The following is a 20,437-nucleotide window of genomic DNA, read 5'->3' as shown; positions in this document are numbered from 1 at the left end:
TAAGATATGTATTAACCACAAATGGAAAAAAATAATATCTTTACAGGGGAGAAACCAGGCAGGTACCACCCCAATCCAGGGACCAAACTGAACAGGAACCCTGACGTCTTGTGCCCCCTCCCTGAGCTGCCGAGGAGGGCACAGCACCACTGCTGTGTTCTTCATGCCCCAAAAGCACAATCTCAATCTAACCATGAGAAAACATCAGAGGAACCCAAAGTTGAGAGACCGTCTATGAAAGAACTAGTCTAACTTGTTCCTGGGTGTCAAGGTCAGGAAAGACATACAGAATGAGGAAGTGTCACAAGTTGACCGGAGAAGCCATGGACGTTAACTGGAATATAGGATCCTGGACTGAATTCTGCTCCAGAAAAGGACATTGCTGGGAACTCAGAGGCATGAATAACTTGTACGGACTAATTAAGAGTATTGTGCCAATGTCAATGACTGTGTTCAATAGCTGTGCTGTGGTTTAGGTAAGGTGTTAATGGTAGGGGAAGCTGGCAAAGAGTATATGGGAACTCCCTATCCTATTTTTGCAACTGCTCTGTAAGTCTAAAAATATTACAAAACAAAGAGTTAAAAATAAAACTAGAGTTGGCTTGGCTTGACTTAGCCACCAGCCAAGACCAAGCTGAGATGCATAAGTTTCTTAGGTGAGAGCTCAGTCATAGAAACTACTGAGAAGAATGTGAAAAGGATAAAAATGTAGACCTGAGCCATTCTCATGTCCATGGAGATCAGGATAATGCTGTCTAAAACAGTGGCATCCCTTCTACACCCCTGAAGAATACCACAGCATTCCTTAAAAACTTCTCTACTAGAGTTTTACAAATCTAAACAAATATACCAAATTGTTCCACTTGTTTTGCCCAACAAAGTAAAGTCATCTCCATAAAAATAAACTTTGAGCCAAATCTACTCCCTAGACCTTATAATTCTTAAGGTTCAAAAAGAACCCTTAAAATAGAAAATGAAACAAAAATCAGATATTTTCCATTGGATATTTTTATAATATAAATATTTTTATAATATATATAAATAATATTTTCCATTGGATAAATAGAACTAATTCTATGAATTGTTTTCATGTTTATCTCTTGCCAGATATTTAAATATCTGGTGAGATGTATCAAAAGAAAAGTAATCATACTTCAGAAAGGGGGATAGAAAGCTTTATGCTCCAAACATGGCTTTCAGCTTAAAAATCTAGCCTTTATTAGCACAATTCCCAATCCTCCTGGAATGGCTGTGTACTAACAGATCTCAACTAGCTCCAACTGTGGGGTTAACACTATTATACGCCTGGAATCATGCTTGAAGTAAGAGGCATGACATCATTTTGAAGACACATCAAGCCCTGCCCCATGATGGTGTTCCATACATACCTCCCACTGCGTTACAGCGAGATGTCATTTCCCAGAGTACCAGAGCCATGGAGTAGACATCTGTCTGCTTAAAGGATTCAACGTTCTCCAAATTCATCCTGGACTCTAGGACTTCTGGAGCCATGTATCTTGCAGTTCCCACCTAAAGCAATAAAAGACATTGAGGCCCATCATGCAATTCCAGCTGCATCTTTATTTTAAAAATATAACTAATGTTTGTCCTCTACACATGCAGATGATTTCTGAAAAGTGCAGTGCTCTTTTAAATCATGAGACGGGCAAAGAAAGTTACAGCTTATGAAATTATTTTTAAAAATAGGTTTTCTCTCCCTGAAAACACTTTCAAAAATATAAACAAAGCATACCAAAATAAGGAAGTGCCAAACCCCAGAGCTGCTTTATCTAGTTTCATGATATATGTCATCGTATTATACAATAACATCCTCACAGATAACTAGGGAGACAACGTCTGGGCTACTTTAGATCTTTATTTTTGCTTTCGCAAATTAACTGTTTTTCTCATTCCTGAAACACCAAGATTTATGGGGGAAATAAGAATCATTGTCATTAGTTTCGGTCACTTAAGGACTATCTTAATCTTCTTTGTTTACTCTATGATACCTTCCAGTGTGCCAAGAATGTAGTATAATTTCATAAAATCTCTAGTAAAATAAACTGCATGAAAGTATTTCTATAATAAAATACTAAATCTAGACCATTTTATAATTTTGATGGCCATGCCATGTAGTTTTGTTTGGACTATGATAATGTGAAAACACTGGCATACATAGAGAAAAAGCAAGATATTTCTAGGGAAGGGATCATTAAACATTTGGTTTTATAGCATGTATGGCTTCACTATATAACAGTGAAGTCCTACCTTCTCAAGAAGCTAAGGAAGGTCAGGTAAGTTGGTATTATTGTTCCAAGGAATGTTTCTTAATGGTATGTAACAGAAGAAAGTTCTCTTCTTAATTGGTTACTGCATGACTCATTACCCTGTCATATTACTCCATCCATGTTTCACTCGATATATTTATCTGAACATTGGCTGTGCAGCCATGGACCCAAGAGGTCACACTGAGCAGTAACCAAATGGTTCAAAAGCACATACCCCCCCCCCACCTACTTAGAGGAAACAATGGTGCTTTCCAGACTGTTCTGTAATCCACATCAAGCTTCCAGTGTGTGAAAAGATGGGGCGCTCTTATTCATAAAGGATGGCTTGGTACTTTCTAGTGACCTTCCAATATCTCCTTACCCAAAAAGATTTCTATTTTCATCTGTGAGATGCTTCAAAGGAACCACAGAATTGTATGTTCACTCAGTCTGTCAACTCACTCAAATATTTATTGGTCACTTTCACTGTTCAAAGCATTGTGCTAGATGGGAGCAAAAATGCAAGTGGATTTGGGCTCGAAGGAGGCTGCTTTCTAGAAAGGTAAAAAGAAAGCAAGGTAGCCACCAATAGTTCAGAGTAGGAAGGGTTGAGTAGAAGCAGAAGAGAGGAAAAAGATAGAACAAAGCACAAATGGGGTTGTTCAAAGCAACGAAAAGTCATCTGCAAATGGGAGAGAAATGAAGACCGACTTAAGGAGAAGAACGTCTCTCTGAATTAGATGGGCTTGGCAGAAACCAGAGGGGAAATGTTGTTCATTAGAAAAGCACACTGGCAGGACAGAGTGGGGCATGCCCAGGGGCAACTCCTGAAGTTGGCTAGCATCTCTAGGCAGGTGTCCAGCGCATAGGGCTGTTTGAGACAAAAGACATGAGAGATAGGTGGAGAGGTGGCGTAGGCCCCCTGCAAGTAAGGCGATCCAGGTCTAACTTACCTGCCCACTGTTGGCCAGGTCATCCACAGAGAGAGTTGGGTCGAGGCGCAGGGAAAGCCCAAAGTCACACAGGCAGCAGGTCAGGTCATTCTTCACGAGGATATTGGAGCTCTTGAGGTCCCTGTGCACGATGGGCATCTTGGGCCTCCCACACAGGGTGTGGTCGCTGTGCAGGTGAGCTATGCCCCGGGCGAGGGAGCTGCCCAGCTTGCGCAGGTCCTCCCAGCTGATGACATGCCGCGTGAGGTACTCCTGTAGGTTGCCCTTGGCATGGAAGGCGGTGATCAGCCAATACTGTTTCCCCAGCTCTGTCTTCCTCTCTTCCGCCGTCAGGAACTGCAGGATGTTCTCATGCTTCAGGTTGATGTCTGAGAAGATGTCCTTCTCCGTCTTCCAGGAGGCGTACTCCTCATAAGGGAAGATCTTGACTGCCACGGTCTCGAACTGCTCTGAAGTGTTCTGCTTCAGCTTGGCCTTGTAGACCTCAGCGAAGCGACCTTTCCCCACCAGGGTGTCCAGCTCAATGGGCAGCAGCTCTGTGTTGTGGTTGATGTTGTTGGCGCAGGTAGAGCTGATGTCAGAGCGGTCGTCTTCCAGAATGATGGCCAGGTGCTCGCTGAATTCCATGAGCTTCCGCGGCTTGCTGGTCTCCCAGGACGGGCTCAGCTTCTGCTGCCGGTGAACGCGGTAACAGTAGAAGGTGATGATGACGGCTATGGCGATTCCCAGTGGTGGCAGGAGGCTGACGCCTGTCACTTGGAATATGACTAACAACAGGTCAGGGTTGTTGGTGGCATATTCTGATGTGGAAACAAAAGGAGGAAGAGAAGAAATTGGGTTCAGTGGATATGCAAGGTCAGAGAATGGGTCCATATCTGCAGCACCTAGATGTTTTAACATCTGCATAGATTTTGTGGATAATAAATTGTGACTTTTTATTCCACGGTGGGTGCATCTGTCCAGAGTTCCTTGCCCTTGGCCACCTACTCAAGGTCTCCTAGTCTTCCCTCAAAGTTCAGCTTCAATGTCACTCTCTAAAGGAGATCCAGGAAAATGTGGGAAAGTGTTTTATTTGATATATTATCATAACACTCTACATTTTTCCTATATGACAACTTGGCACAATTTGAATTAAATCACTATGACTCCAGTTATGGGGGTCTTTCCCTATTTTTCCTACTTATCCCACCCTCAAAGGACTGACAACTCCATGCTGCCATGGGCCACGTCTTCCTTTTTTACTACTGGAAACAGCACTGAGCCCACATCAGGTCCTCAGTAAGTGTTGGATAAATGGATGAAGTATTTATGGAGTGTTAACTAAACCTAGGGCATTAAAGGAGGCTTTGGGAATAAAGAAAGAATGACAGCTCCTGCCTCCAAAAAGCTTGTATGGATGGCACAGGGTAAAAATAAAGAGACTGGCACAGTTCTATCATCATCTTTGTTCTTTTATATACTCCAGCTTGTCTTATTCTGACCGATACTCAGTCCACCCTTAAGCAGGTGGTAGGAAGAGAGTGGGGAGAGGAGTCTGTGCAAAAGGGTCTCTTTGGAAGTCAGTTACCTCATAGCCACCCAATATCCCTCCTTTTCCCCCCAAAGGTATTATTTTTTCATTTGGGAAAGAGAGCGAGAGAGAGAACGCATGACAAGGGGGAGGAGGAGAGGGAGAATCAGGCTCCCCAATGAGCAGGGAGCCTGATGCAGGGCTCGATCCTAGGACCCTGGGATCATGACCTGAGCCGAAAGCAGATGTTTAACCAACTGAGCCACCCAGGTGCCCAACATCCCTCTTTTCAATGTGCATGTTGATCTGAAGTTTCGTAGAACAGGAAATCTTACTGGCAACACTGGAAATATTACTACAAAGGTGAGAAGAGTAAAAAGAAGGAAATGTAGCCGGTTTTCTAATTGGGACCACTGAGGCAGACCTGTGTGGTGATGGAGGAGAGTCCTTAGCCCCACTATCTGACCACACATAGTGTCGTGTATGTCAAACTTTACTTCATGCGCTGGCCTTGGCTAACTCTGGTCACATGGTTTTCCTTTAGGGAAGAAAAACACGAATAGAAACAACGGCAAGAAACAGTGAAAGGCAGTTATGGTTCAGTGAGAGCTTTGTGGTGGGCTGTCTCCACTGGGCAAGAATGCCAGAATCCTATTGCTTTTATGTGTCATTCATTCTCCCTCACAGGTACCTACTAACAAGGAGACCTCATGATCAGATGCTAGATTCGCTCGTTCGACATAGAGCTGCTGGGTGCCTACCATGGGTATGGCCCTGCCCTCAAAGAGGTTACAACACAAGGAGAGGATTAGGACACGCACACAGATGCATAGTAACACAGGGCCACCTGGGACAGGTGGGGAATGTGTGCTGCAGTCTACACGCATTGGTGGAATGTAGAAAAGCTTAGAGAGACAGGGAACCACGGTGGCAAGGACTGTCTCTGAGGTGGTCAGTTGAAGATGGGAAAAAGTCAGTGATGGCTAGAAGGAATGTTAGGTTAGAAACTGCGAATATATGATCTGCTTGAGGAAGAGCAATTTTCCCAAACCGCCAACTCCAGCAAGGGAACCGAAAGAAAAAATGTGGGTGAAGGAACTGGACATCATGTCAGAGAAAGTATCTGTAATTGTTCAATAGACAGTCTTCACCTACTGTAGGTGTTTGATGAGGATATAGTAGTAAGAATATAGTCCAGGTGAAAGGCAGAGAACCATAGCCTCTTGAAGAGAACCCATTACCTAGATCGTATTTGATATCATCACTTAACAAAGCACAGTGAGAAATGAAGCTTGTGCTGTGCTGGTTTGGGGCGCTCAGGTTTTTATTTTGAGGGGCTATTCAAGTTTGACTTGACGTCCTGCCTGGTCTTAAGGTCAGTTCTAAGTGGAAACGCCAACTTCCACTGCCTACATATTCTAGATGAAAACCTTAGCTCTTATGTCTCTCCGATGGCACTAAAAAAGACCTGGAAAAGTAACCCCAAGACATCTGAATTTCAGCCAACAAGAGGACAAAACAATCACTATTATGGGGAAAGATCTATTAGTGCATGAAAAAGAACAGGAAAGGGGAAACAATATGGCAACTGACTTGAAAACCCAAACTCTTGCTCACACTGGGAGGCATGAATGGGACAAAGGACAGGTGGTGAGAGTGGGGGGTGGAAGTGACAAGGGGACAAGGCAATGACAGAGGGAACTGGAAGTGCAAAAGTAGAAACAGTTCATGTGGACAAATACGGACTGTCCCCATTGTTCAGCAAAGTATGAGCCTGGAGAACAAGAGTAAGGGGCCAGATGAAGGAGGTGTCCAAGTGGGAAACAATGTTCCCTCCCAGTAACTCTGCCTCTATTATCTGAAGGATCTCATGGATGGGTCTGCTTCAAGCACCCACTTGTCTGCCTCCACACAAGATGCCTTATCATCATAAATCGGCTTGATTCCCATGTTGCTTGTTTCCTCCAAGAGGAAGCGCGCTCTATAGGGTAAATCTACACATACTGATCACCACGCTATACCCAGCACCTGGCTCCAAATGGGTACCTACACCGAGTGAATGTTGGTCACAGAAGCTGAATGGATGATGACTTCCACAGGACAAGAGCCCTCACACGTGTTTCTGTTCTAGAGCAGAGCTGGCAAACCATGGCCCCGGGGACTATTTTGTAAAGTCCCATACATTACAAATGTTTATTTGTATTTTAAAGAGTTGTTTAGAAAAAGAAAGAGACTAAGAAGTTCGTGCAGCAGAGACGATACCTGGTCCAGAAAGCCTAAAATATTGACTACCTGGCCCTTCCTAGACAAAGTTTGCTGGCCCCTCTTCTATAGATGTTATTTCTTTTAACAACCTCTAAGGCATTGGCAGAACGTGAGGAGACTTCACTTTGGTCCAAGGTGAATATTCTCTTTCACATATGGGGCAATGACAGAACTAGAAAATTAAAAAAAACAAACAAACATTAATGGCATAATTACTTGGCTGTGTCTTCAATGGATTAAACAGCGCAACATGTTCAAATGAACAGTTCACTTATTGCTGCTAATTTTATTTGTAATTCCTGGCCATAGATGAAAAGAATCTTCCTCGCTAACTGCTATTCTTTTTCAGGCTAAGGGAAACACAAAAACAGAAATCCCCTGAAATTTATGTGTGAAGAAGATTCTAGAAATCACCCCCGCCCCTGTTCAATATCAGAAACCAAAGTTTTACTTTCCCCTCAAATTTCCTGTGATTTCTTTTTGAAAACCTACATGTAAAAATTTGGTGGGTCAGGAATTACTGAATAACATCTGTCAATCTTGAAACTTCAAAGAGGTGGTGAAAAACCCTAACAATAGCAAACCTGGTTAAAAGGGAGCTTTGGGATGTGGTTTTGTCTAAACAGGAGCCACCCACACCCTCTCACAGTATTAACCCTTGGGCTGCTACTAGAAAACCAACAGCTGTAAGTATATGCACAAGTTGGCATCTCCTTCACTCAGAAACTAACAGGAGGCATTTCTTTCGGCCAACCCCCAATTACACAAAAGCCCAGAAATCAAATACTCAGTATGAGCCTGGCTGTGTGCTAAGAGTTTTCTAGAATATTTGTATTTAATCCACAGACAGCTCTATGAGGTAGATATAACTATGATTGTATGCCCCATTTCACAGACAGGAAAGCTAAGAGCTGGACAGATTAAATGATTTCTCAAGATCATCCATTTAGGTAATAGCAAAGCTGATACTTGAAATGAATTGCCTGACTGGAGACAATTAATTAACCTTGCTCTTAACCCCATGCCATGGTGTCTCTACACTTCACACTGGTGACAGCCAATTAAGAATGACTTTATAAAACTCTCAACTTGGGGCACCTGGATGGCTCAGTAGGTTAAGCATTTCCCTTCAGCTCGGGTCATGATCCCAGGCCCCACATCAGGCTCCCAGCTCAGCTGGGAGCCTGCTTCTCCCTCTGCTTGCTGCTCTACTTACCTGTTCTCTCTCTGTCAAATAAATAAATTAAATCTTAAAATAAATAAATAAATAAATAAATAAATAAAACCTCTCAACTTGCTAAATTAGTTGCCTTCACTGAGGCCTAGACTACGTGATTTTTGGCCATCCATTAAGTGATATCGGCCATTCTTAGAGAACACATCCCAAAGGGCATGTTATAGGTGTGTGGACCATTCTCTTTGGTTTCTAACCAAGAACCAAGACACAGAGTAGTGTCCCTGCAAATATGTGTCTTTTCCCTGCCTGGGAAGAAAAAAGTCTTATGCGAGGAGGAACCTAAAATCTCTTTTGTCAGAGTCTACCCCAGGGCCTACAACATACGATGCTCAATTCAATTCAAATCCACTGGAATTTTTACATAAACTGTTTCCTGGATGTCAGGCAACTAGTGCTCAAGACTTGACCATCACATTATGCTCCCTTGTGACATCACATCGAGTCAGACACAGGTATTCTCCACTTGTTAGACGTTCCTCTTATGCCATTCGCTCTTACAAAAGACTTACTTTAATACCTGATTTTGCCAAGGGTAAGAAATCCAAAGAGGACTGTCACTTCCACGGAAGGAGGCAAGAAGAGAAAACAGCAGTAAGTGTCTGTTTTGCAGCGAGCTGTTACAGAAGGGGTGTCCGTTCCAGCAGCGAGACTGGCCCCACCAAGCTCCTTCCCTGAGGACTGCACATAGCATCTCAGCGTCCAGCCACCATAGCTTTGAACTCTGTGAACATCTGTGCTTTATCTCGATTTATTTTGGGCATCCGTTAACAAGATGTGTCCCACAGTATCAGAAAAGCCTCAACGTGGTTATTTTGGGGGGGTCTGGGAATGCTCAAAAAATGTTTCCAAATAAATTAATGGTAACTGCTTCTTTGCTTTATGCCATTTTGGCTTGCAGAAGGTTTCATAGGAACATTCTCTTTTTGGATAGCGGGGTACACCTGTAAAGTTCTGGGAGGGAAGGATTACTAAGAACAGTAGAATTTCTCTAAGTTATAAAAAGTAAAGCTCTCCAGGGTAATAGTTGTTAGCTGAGCTACATGGGCAGAGTTCAGCCAATCTGTGAGTGTAAATGGGCAAAAATCACATCTTTTTGTTTTTTCTAGCCATTAGCTAAAATTTAACATTTCCTATTAGCATCTGTAGCTACGACTTTGTCACCAATAGGAACTACAGATATTTTCATGCCATGTTACATTCATGGCAGATGTCTTGGTGTATCATTTATACTCATCACTGAGACATTTCGGTACCTTAGATCTGATGCTAGATCCTGTCATTTCAAACATGACTACAGAAGCACATGTTACTGTATCACAAATTTATTTTTAAAAATATTGGACAAGTATTTCTCAACATCAGTAATTTTCTTTGAAACCCCATGTATTATATTTTAGGCATTTGAAAAACATCCCTTTGAGAAGGGGTCCACAGGGTTCACAGGACTTCCAAGAAGTCCATGGCACATGCACAAAAAAAGCGAAGAACCCTTGGCAGAGGGAAGGCACTGGAACTCGTCTCTGCCAGGATTTCCTAGAGCAGAGATTTTGAGATTCGGCTGTCTCTGGGAAGTTACTAAGGCAGGAAGCTTGTGCCAATGGCAGATCCTTCTGGCAGGATGTGTTCTGTCCCCCAAGGGCAACTCTGAATTCTCTCAGAGCTTCTGTCCCTTCTGTCCTGCAAGCAGGGAGGTCTGCAATGGAAAATGGTGGGAAGGCCTCCTTTGAAATCCCAACAATAATAAAGACACTAACATACAATGTGCTTTAGGGAACGAGGCAATTCATTTTATAAGCATCATCTCACTTTATTTCTCTAACAACCAAGTGAGGTTCTATTAATAGCTCTGTTTTCTAGAGAAGGATATTGAGCCTGGGTGGATTCTACAACATTCTTGTTTACTTAGCTTACTTAGGAAACGAAATACATGTTGCCCTAGTATCAGTTTTCCTGCCAATTTTCTCTGGCGCAGTCAAAGTAGAATTGTAGTTGTTAAAGAGAGAGTTTTTGTTCATCATCGTAACGCTCAGAGCTTGGCACATAAATAAGGAGACAAGTCAAATTTATTGAGTGGATGAAGGAATAGATTTGATGAATCAATCTGATGAGGAATCATTCTGCAGAGCTGAGCCCCTCTCCTCCAAAGGCCAAATTCCACGGATGAGCCAGGTTCCCTCCTCTCTCTGCTTGGTAAATGCATACTTCATAGCACACCAGTTTCCCTGTAAGTTGCATATAGCACCTGGGACATGAGTACTTGGGATGTGGTGTGAAGGAAGAAGCCCTAGACTGGAAACCAGGAGACTGAGATCCTATTCCTGTATCTGTAATTAATCACCATAAAATCCGAGGAAGTCATTTAACCTCACTGTGACTCAATTTCTTATAAATGTTTATGGTTCTTGGTTCCACTTGAGAAAAAAGAAAAATGCCTCATCAATAGAATACTTCCAAAGAAGAAATCAGAGCTTCTTGGCAAAATGGCCAATTCTAGGTCTGGGGCTAGCAATAATGAGTTTGGAATATTTTGTTATGCCACGTAACAGGAACCAATCAAAGACTACTAAGGTCATGACGAGAAGACCCAGAAGCCACCTTGAAGAGATTCTCATTGGCCAAGACAGGATAGTTTGAAATTTAATGAAGATTTTAAAAAAGGAACGCAACTAGGATCCATTAAGTATGTTGAAGCTTATGATATCAGAATAATTTAAAAGTAATTAACAAGGCGGGAACAAGACATGTTGGTGAGGATGTGGAGAAAGTGGCACCCTCTTACACTGTTGGGAATACAAGCTGGTGCAGCCACTCTGGAAAACAGCATGGAGGTTCCTCAAGATGCTAAAAATAGAGCTACCCTAGGACCCAGCAATTGTGCTACTGGGAATTTACCCCAAATATACAGATGTAGTGAAAAGAAGGGGCACATGCACCCCAGTGTTCATAGGAGCAATGTCCATAATTCCCAAACTGTGGAAGGAGCAAAGATGCCCTTCAACAGACGAATGGATAAAGAACATGTCCATATACACAATGGAATATTACTCAGTCACCAGAAAGGATGAATATCCACCATTTGATTCAACATGGATGGAACTGGAGGGGATTATGCTGAGTGAAGTAAGTCAAGCAGAGAAAGATAGTTATCATAAGGTTTCACTCATATGTGAACATAAGGAATAGCGTGGAGGACCACAGGGGAAGGGAGGGAAACCTGAATGGGAAGGAATCAGAGAAGGAGATAAACCATATGAGACTCCTGACTCTTGGAAACAAACTGAGGATTGCAGAAGGGAGTGGGGGGATGGGGTACCGGGGTGATGGGCATTAAGGAGGGCACAGGATGTGATGAGCACTGGGTTTTATGCAACTAATGAATCACTGCACACTACATCAAAAACTAACGATGTATTATATGTTGGCTAATTGAATTTAAGTAAAAAAAAAAATAAAAACTTTTTAAAAAAGGAAAAAACAAAACAATACACCAAATCTGCTGGTACTTTGATATTAGACTTCCCAACCTCAAGAATTATGAGAAATAAATGCTGTTTTAGCCAAAACAAACAAATAAAAAAAACAAACCCAAAACAACAACAACAAAGACCAAACCAAACCAAACCAATTTATCAACTTCTGAGGATAATAGGATGTCAGCTCATTACACTGAAAACTAGAAAATGAAGAGAAACATCAAGCATGCATCCTGACTTTTTCACTGGAACCATAGCACAGGGTAACCAAAGAGTTGAAGAAAGCATCTCCTTATTAAATGATTCCAGCTAACAAATGAAAATTAGCTGATAGAAATTTTTAACCCTTAATTAATTAAATGGATCTAGGCAGCAAGCATCCATGCCAACTTATATCACAAAACAAGATAGTCAGACATAATTACCCTTGATGGAGGAGCAGAACCCAACCTGTAGACTTGCCAAAGAGATCTAAACTGAGTCTGATGAAGCCTCCAGATCCAGCTGCCAATTTGCAAACAATACAGGGAACACAGAAAGGCAGCAAATTACACCATGAATGCAATCAGCAAAATCCAGACTCTAAAGTAGTACAGATTACAGGGGTTATGATGTGCTATAAGGGGCAAAAAAGGAATTGGGGAGGGCAGTAGATTAACAGAAACTTTAGGTATACCAAATTACCAAAATAATAATAATAATAATAATGATAATAATAATAATAAAAAGTAGTAGTAGTAGTAGTAGGACAGGCTAGTGTCTACAGATGCAAACTTGGATGATAAAGCCTTTTAAGGAAACAATGGAAGTGATAATTACAAAAGAAGAATAGTGGTAACTCCGGAGGGAAGAAGAGCTTTGTGACTGAGTTGAGGAACAGGAAAGAACTTCTGGGATATCTGGTAAAGTTATATTCTTTGGGCCTGGGCAGGGGTTACAAGAACATTAACATTATTCACTAAGTAGGACATTTGTTTTATGTGCTTTTCTGTATTTGTATTTTATTTTGGAATGAAAAGAGGTCTTTTTTCAAAAGAGAAATCACAAGAATAATTACAGAGCTCATGCCTTGCTACTGGGCTAAGTATATTATTTTGGATGTTCTTGGGGGAAAAGGAAAGGGGAGATAAAACTAACTTCATTTTGGAGCACCTACTATGTGCCAGACATTTCAAATATGTAATCTCATTTGATATTCAGAATACCCCTTTAAGTATTTGTCCTATTTTAGGGGTTAAGAAATTAATTTCCTTGTCTGAACATATAAGGACCACTACTGGTTCTTTCAAAGGTCCAACTGATGCTGCAAGACATGTTCTTGCAATGTGGAAGGAAAGGCAGAAGGGAGGCAGCGAGAGGAGAGAGGAAGGAAGAAAGAGAAATTGAGAGTTTGATAAACCACTCAAGGGCAAATAGGGGAGCATGTTTCCTCCAAGTTTGAGCAACTCCAAAGCCTTTGTTCTTTCCATACCACCAAGCTGTCTCCCTAGCAATGAATGCCAAAGTCTATTTAGTAATTCTGAAACTCTCCAACCAAATGTGCCCCACATGCAGGGGCCAGACCTAGTTGCAAATAAGAAACACTTTGCAAATGTCAGAGCCTTGATAAATAAATATTTTTAAAAGACAAATGTCAAAGATAAATGTTAGTATGCCATAAAAAAATACAAACTGGCAGAAAGCCTCAAGGGGAAATTTCATGGTATACATTCCTTAGGAGCCATTTAAAAGTAAACAAGTTGCCTAGTAACACACGCACACACACACACACAAACACGCACACAAATGACCATAAAAACAGGTTGCTCTTAGCCTCTTCCATGTCCCTTCTTATACCCAAATCCAACACTGGTTGCTAAAAGGAACTTCAAACTGAACCTCTATAATTCAGTTTCAAAAAAAATCTATCTATTTGTAAATATTTTTAAATTGTAAATATTGTAAAAAAGACAATAAATGTAAAAAGGACAATAAATGAAGGTCAACATAGGAAAAAAGCCACAGGTGGGTCAGTTAATGTGTTTTGATAAAAGCTACATCACCATAGGTGAATTTGAGAGATGGGCTCCTACTTTTAGTATTTGCAGTAGTTTTGGCAATTCCTCTACTTAATGAAGGCGATTGGGGCACAAATTTACCAAGATATTAATTCATCCAAGCAATAGAAAGGGATAGGGATGATTGGTTCCTGTATGCTTTAGTGCGTGGGTAAATAAACACCACATGACAGCCCAGAGATTCTTGAAGATAACAGTGACAGTCTAACCACTAAGCTTTCACACGCCAATACCATCTAAAGCAACAGGATATATATGCAACTGGCTGAGATCCAAAGAAGGAAACCATGCTTGAGAGATAGGTTGTGGGGGAGGGGGCGGGGGGAGGGGAGTAGGGAGAACTTCCTGTCTCAAGTTATTCTGTTCATTATAATGTCAAAAAGCACAGCATTCATTTACTGAGCACTGACTTCATGCCAAACACTGTGTTTCGCATGGATTATTTTGAAATCTTACAGCCACACTGCTAGATATGTATTATTTGTTCCCATGCCCTAGAAATGGAAACTGGGAAATGTACATGAAGTGAGCTGAGGTCAGAGCAGAGGAGACTTGCAGGGTAGGTAGTGACACAGACAAAGGGGTGGGGCTTCGCTGAAGAGGGATGCTTATGGTGGCTATCAGGACCGTCAGCCAGCACAGGATTCAATGTAGAAAAAAAGACAGAGAAGAGGACAAGAGCCCTGGAAAGCGGCCAAGACTAGAGAGCCAAAGAAAAATAGAAGGAAGGAGATGGTAAAGATAAAAGTTGAAATCGGGGAGATAGGAAACAAAGACACAAGGTGGGGGACAACAACACCCCAAACTGGCCATGCGTACTGACTAATACAACACATAAGCCTCTGTGAGACTGTTAAGGCAGTAAAGCAAAGGCACAGAGGCGCATCATTACAGATACAGCAAAGATTCAAAGCATCATGACAACTTTTTGCTAATAAATTTAAAAACTTGACAATAATCGCTGAAGTCCTAAAAATATATATGTGTAACTTACCAAAACTGACCGAGGAAAAACTGTGAAACTTGAATAATCTCATAAATGTTAAAGAAATTGAGTAATAAAACATTTTCCTAATATCTTAATTTTTTTTTTCTTTCTCGCCCTCTCTCTTGTTTTGAGCCTTTTACTGTCAAATTAGGGTCTTTGGTATTAACATGTCTGAACACACATCTCAGAATTTGAACTTTGCAGAACTGTCAACCCCCCATGCCAGATTTTCCTAAAATAAAAACACCAGTAGAATCCTTACAAATATGTTAAGTCTGAATCCAATCAATCTGAGGGAAATGAAATCACTTCTCCAAAGAGACAGATGCACACCCATGTTCACTGTAGCATTATTTACAGTAGCCAAGACATGGAAACAACTTACATATCCATTGATGGATGAATGGATAAAGAAAATTTGATATATATGTATATACATATATATATGTGTATATATATATATATACATATATACATATATATATATATACATATATATATATGTATATATATACACATGTACACAATAGGATACTATTAAGCCAGAAAAAGGAAATCCTGCCATTTATGACAACATAGATGGACCTTGAGTGCACTATGCCAGAAAAAATAAGTCACACAAAGAAAGACTAATAGTTTATCATCTATATGTGGAATCTAAAAAAAAACAAAAACAAAAAAAAACACTAAATGTGTAGATTTGGAGAACAGACTGGTGGTTGCCACGGGCAGGGGTTAAAGACAGGAGAAATGCATGAAGGTGGTCGAAAGGTACAAGCTTCCAGTTATAAGATACGTCTGGAGGATATAAAGTACAACCCAGTGATTCTAAAAATCCTGTACTTCATCTCTAAAAGTTAAGAGAGTAAATCTTAAAGTTCTCATCACAAGAAAAAAATGTTTGTAACCATGTGTGGTGACAGATGTTAACTAGACTTATTGTGGTGATCGTTTTGCAATATATACATACAAGGAATCTTATGCTGTACACCTGAAACTGATGTAAGGTCAGACGTCAATTACATCTCAATAAGCAAAAAGAATCTCATTAAGCAGAGCTGGCCTGTTCCAAGTCAATGTCATGAAAAACAAGAAACACACAGATGAGGCAAAACAACCCCAGGCAGCCGCTGGTCCTTGACTAGATTCTGAATTTAAACATCAGTGACCCCACAGCTTTGGGGACATTTGAATACTGACCATAATCTACACAGACACATGCTCACACACACACAGGCACATAAAGAGAAACGAGGGTGTAGTAAAATGTTAACACAGTAAAATAAATATTGAGAAAGGAAAAGTATACAAGGTACCTGCCGTCCATGCTCCTTTCAACTTCTCTACAAGTTTAAAATGTTTTTAAATAAAAAGTGGGGAAGAAAGTAACCCAAAACACTTGAGCAACAGTGTTCCTCCAAAAGCCCCAAACACATACCAGTCCCAGATGAAGCTGAGAGCTACCCAACTTGCAGGGAACCGGTCATTTCAATTTTATACAAACTCTTTCAGAAAACAGAAAAAAAATGTACCAAGACTCAATGCACTTTATGAAAATAAGTACAACCAAATACAGACAAGGAGAGTATGAGAAAAGAACATTACTGAACAATGTCAGTCATGTACAGTGATTTTAATGATTTCAAAAAAAATAATTCTAATTAAATAGCAAGCCAAATCCATTAGACCACATGAAACAAAGATAAACCAGGAAAGCATCTCTTAGTGCCAAAAACAAACAAAACAACCCACTATCGTTTACCACATTAATAAATTAAAGCAGAAAAACTACATGATCAATTCAGTGGACACAGAAAGTATATGATGATGCTAAACACCTTGATGATATATACCAATGATCTTCAACAAAACTTATCCTAATGGGGAAATGTCAGATGCATTTTCTTTTTTTAAAAAAAGATTTATTTATTTATTTGAGAGGGTGAGGGAGAGAGAGGGCGGGGAGAGGTGGAGAGGCACAGAGGGAATCTCAAGCCGACTCCATGCCAAGTGCAGAGCCTGATGCGGGGCTCGATTTCACAACTCTGACTTCATGACCTAACCTGAAACCGAGAGTCAGAAGCTCAAACCACGTGAGCCAACCAGGTGCCTCTAGGTGCATTTCTTGTAAAAATAGGAACAGGAGGCCAACCAGAGCCATTTCTGCTGAATATGAAATGGAGATCCTAATCAGTATAGTGAAACAAAATGCAAGCATCTGCATTACGATAGAAAGAATTTTTATACCTCGACAGTTTCATGAAGCTTAGTCTTTTACATCTGTTCTCAGTGACTCTTGGTATCCAAATGTCCCTGTGCTGGCTCCTCTGCTATATTCCAGATTCACTGACATGGGGCTTCATTTCTGATGAAATAATATGTTTGTAAAAGATGATACAGGTATCAGGAAGGACAAGAAGTTCATGTCGTTAGAAGTACTCTTGTTTTCAGTCAAGAAACTATTATTACCGGGCGCCTGGGTGGCTCAGTGGGTTAAGCCGCTGCCTTCGGCTCAGGTCATGATCCCAGGTCCTGGGTTCAAGCCCCACATCGGGCTTTCTGCTCAGCAGGGAGTCTGCTTCCTCCTCTCTCTCTGCCTGCCTCTCTGCCTACTTGTGATTTCTCTCTGTCAAATAAATAAATAAAATCTTTAAAAAAAAAAAAAAGAAAGAAACTATTATTTCCAAACAGACCAACACTAAGTACATTTTGTTGAAACAGCTTATTCAAGGATTTTTATCCCCAAAGTCTCCCAATATAACCCAGTCATCTTTCTTCACCATGCTGTTTTGTCTGCTGCCTGGGATTTAAGCTCCCTTTACTTTGCTTAAACTATTTCACACAATATTCTGCAGCAGCCACTATGTTTAAAGCCCTGAAGTCTGGGCTGCTCTTGGAAGGGGAGTTCTCTCGATTGTTCCAGGACTAAGTGATGTGCTAATATGTTCATGCTACTTCACCTCCCCACCACAGTGTGGGGGACACAACACTGAGCTGAGATCCAGTTTCATGACCTTTTTCAATGCACATCGAGAAGCTGACTTTTTTGGCAATTTCATGACCTTTTTCAATGCACATCGAGAAGCTGACTTTTTTGGCAATTTGTGGGGAAATTAAAAAAACAAAATAAAACAAAACAAAAACCTAACTCTAGATTCAAACTAGTAACATTTTATCAGGCAAAGGGAAGCTCCCAAAATAAAGTAGATCCTGAGATTAAAAACTTTACAGAAACCGTCCTGTGTATTTAGAAGCAGTATAACTTGGTTTAAAAACAACAACAACAACAAAAAAGCAAAAACAAAACAAAACAAAAAAACTTTGGAATCTGATTTTTAGATCTAGCTTTGTTTTTTTCTCCTTCCTCATCTGCATAATGAAGACAACCTGGGACTAGCCCCACTGGAGTTTTTATAAGGCTTATAAGAGATCTTTGCCAAGCTCTTAAGTATTTGTCAAGCTCTCTAAGGTAAGGTAGAAAACACTCAAGAAATGCTTGCATTATGATGAACCCTAACAAAAAACAATTCTAAATAATAACATATTTTACAGATTTCCAACCAGGGGAAAAAAAATCCTGGTCTGGTAAAGAAGCATTAAAATATCACGAAGTATGTGGTTTGATTGATGTCTTGTTGGCCTCTTTTGTGTCATGCTGAATGATAATGTGGCTTTTAGAGAACCTATCTTCCCCATGACCAAATGAGCTGCAAGATTCTCTTTCCCGAAAAAGTGAAATAAGTCAGAAATAAGTTTAAGATAACATAGATTTTGAGAGTTTGAAGTGAAATAGCCATTCTAAAGTAGAAGGTTCATTTAGGAAAGTCGGGAGGTCATCTGGCTGTCCTGGGAAAATGGAGGCATGTGATTTTGGTTTGGATGTCGTCCTCTGAGGGATATAACTCAGCTCGACCATATGCCTAATGAAGCTGGATCCAGCTACAATAAAGAAAATGACAAAAGTGAACCACAGATACCGCTATCTCCTATACATTTACTGAATATGTTTCACATAGGTTCATTCAACATGCAAAGAAATTATTATGGATCCATAGACCTCTTTAGGGACAGACACACTGGGATCCCCAGACAGTGAGATAAAGGATTTCATATGAAGCACAACAAATTGTCTCTCTTGATTCTGTTATATCCCATATCCTTACCAGTTTTCTTTTGTTCTTGTCCTACCACACACGCATACAAACACACCAAGCCTCCATATTTTACACACACACACACACACACACACACACACACACACACACACTTCCTAACTTGGTAGTTCCAAGATCTTACCAACATTTTCTGCATTTTTATAAAAAATTTTGGTGGTGAGAAGGCTCCATAGTTCAGTGGTTAGAGCACGGGTCTTGTAAACATTTTGGTGGCATGATAAAGAATCTCTTGGCAAACCTGCTGCTCAAAGTTCCTCAGTTTATGCTGGAAACTAATGTAACACTGTGTATCAACTATACTCAAATAAAAAAAAAAAAATAGAAAACAAAGTGTTCCCTAGACTAACAACCTCAGCAGGCATTACATGGGTGCTCATTTGAAATGGAGAATCTCAGCTCTGTCCTAAATTCCTAAATCAGAATCTGCATGTTACCAAGTTCCCTAGTTGCTTCATTTTCACAGTCCAATTTGAGAAGCGGGGCTTTAGCAAACAGGGGCCAAGTTCCTTGGTGCTCCGCCATAGAAATGGACCTGTTTGCAAAGCCCTAGTAGAACTGCACTCAGTGCTAGCCAGTGAGAAAATGGTCCATTAGAATTTACGAATTCAACTGCTGCAGGAGTGCGGAGTGAGATAGGATTTCTCATCCATCGTCCCAACAAAAAGCAAACAACTAAATTCAGGCAAACAACTAGAATCATTTTAATTAAACAACAGAAGGACAGTGAGCTCACTGGGCATACAAGATTGAATTTAGCTTCCAGAATATTGACAGAACAGTCTGACATTCTGGACAGACTCTGAGGATAATTTTTCCCAATATAATGGAAAATGTCTTCCCTCTTGTCCTTGTGATTGCTTTATTCCAATTATACATAGTTTAAAACTAAGCCATTCCCTAGCCTGTGCATCCTATTCCATTGTCTACCTTACATTAGTTCCTTCCTACCTTTCTCCCCAACAAAAGTACCTTACAGGTGGTCCAGTCTGGTATGACAACCTCTTCTGGAATATTCCTGAGATCAAAACTCTGGTGAAAATGTTACAACAGAGGGACCGCACTTCTCTGTAAATCATCCTATAATCTAATCTCAATAGGTCTAGCTACAGATCTATTAAGATAAAGTCTAAACACTGGGATATTTACAAATTTACTCTTATATTAAGTCAAAGGTGGCCTTCCTGCTCATCTACTTACTGATTTTCATGCTATTCTTTAAAGCAAAAGACAACAAAATGGCTTCTTGTTCTGTGGGATGGAGGTCAGCTCTTGAACCCTTGGTGAGCATTTCATCTGTTTCCCTAAATCACTTATTTTTCAGTTTGCACATCTCTGTTTCCTTCAATCGCTCTTCAAAAGACTCATACACCAGACTCTGACTTCTGTCTGCCCAGTACACAGCAGACCCCCACTAAATGCCAGGTCCTTTTTCTAAGTGTAAAGTGATCTATTCTCTGAAATCATTCTTGCTATTCCAGATTCTCCATGTTTCACTAGACCCAACTACAATAC

General features: G+C 40.6%; 1 protein-coding gene across 2 annotated transcripts in view; it reads right to left on the bottom strand.

The window, feature by feature from the left end:
* Positions 1-20,437, bottom strand: part of TGFBR2 (transforming growth factor beta receptor 2) — an 88,960-nt gene that overhangs the window by 16,608 nt on the left and 51,915 nt on the right. For both annotated transcript variants that reach the window (XM_047738933.1, XM_047738942.1), the window contains 2 exons: positions 3,221-4,020; positions 1,389-1,530 (listed from right to left, as the gene is read on the bottom strand). In XM_047738933.1, the coding sequence (XP_047594889.1) occupies positions 1,389-1,530; positions 3,221-4,020 (942 nt within the window). The remainder of the gene's footprint in view (positions 1-1,388; positions 1,531-3,220; positions 4,021-20,437) is intronic.

Source organism: Lutra lutra, chromosome 1 (genome assembly GCF_902655055.1).
Source record: "Lutra lutra chromosome 1, mLutLut1.2, whole genome shotgun sequence".
NCBI lineage: Eukaryota > Metazoa > Chordata > Mammalia > Carnivora > Mustelidae > Lutra > Lutra lutra.
Note: the sequence above shows the minus strand (reverse complement) of the source record. Positions and strands in the feature narration are given on the sequence as shown.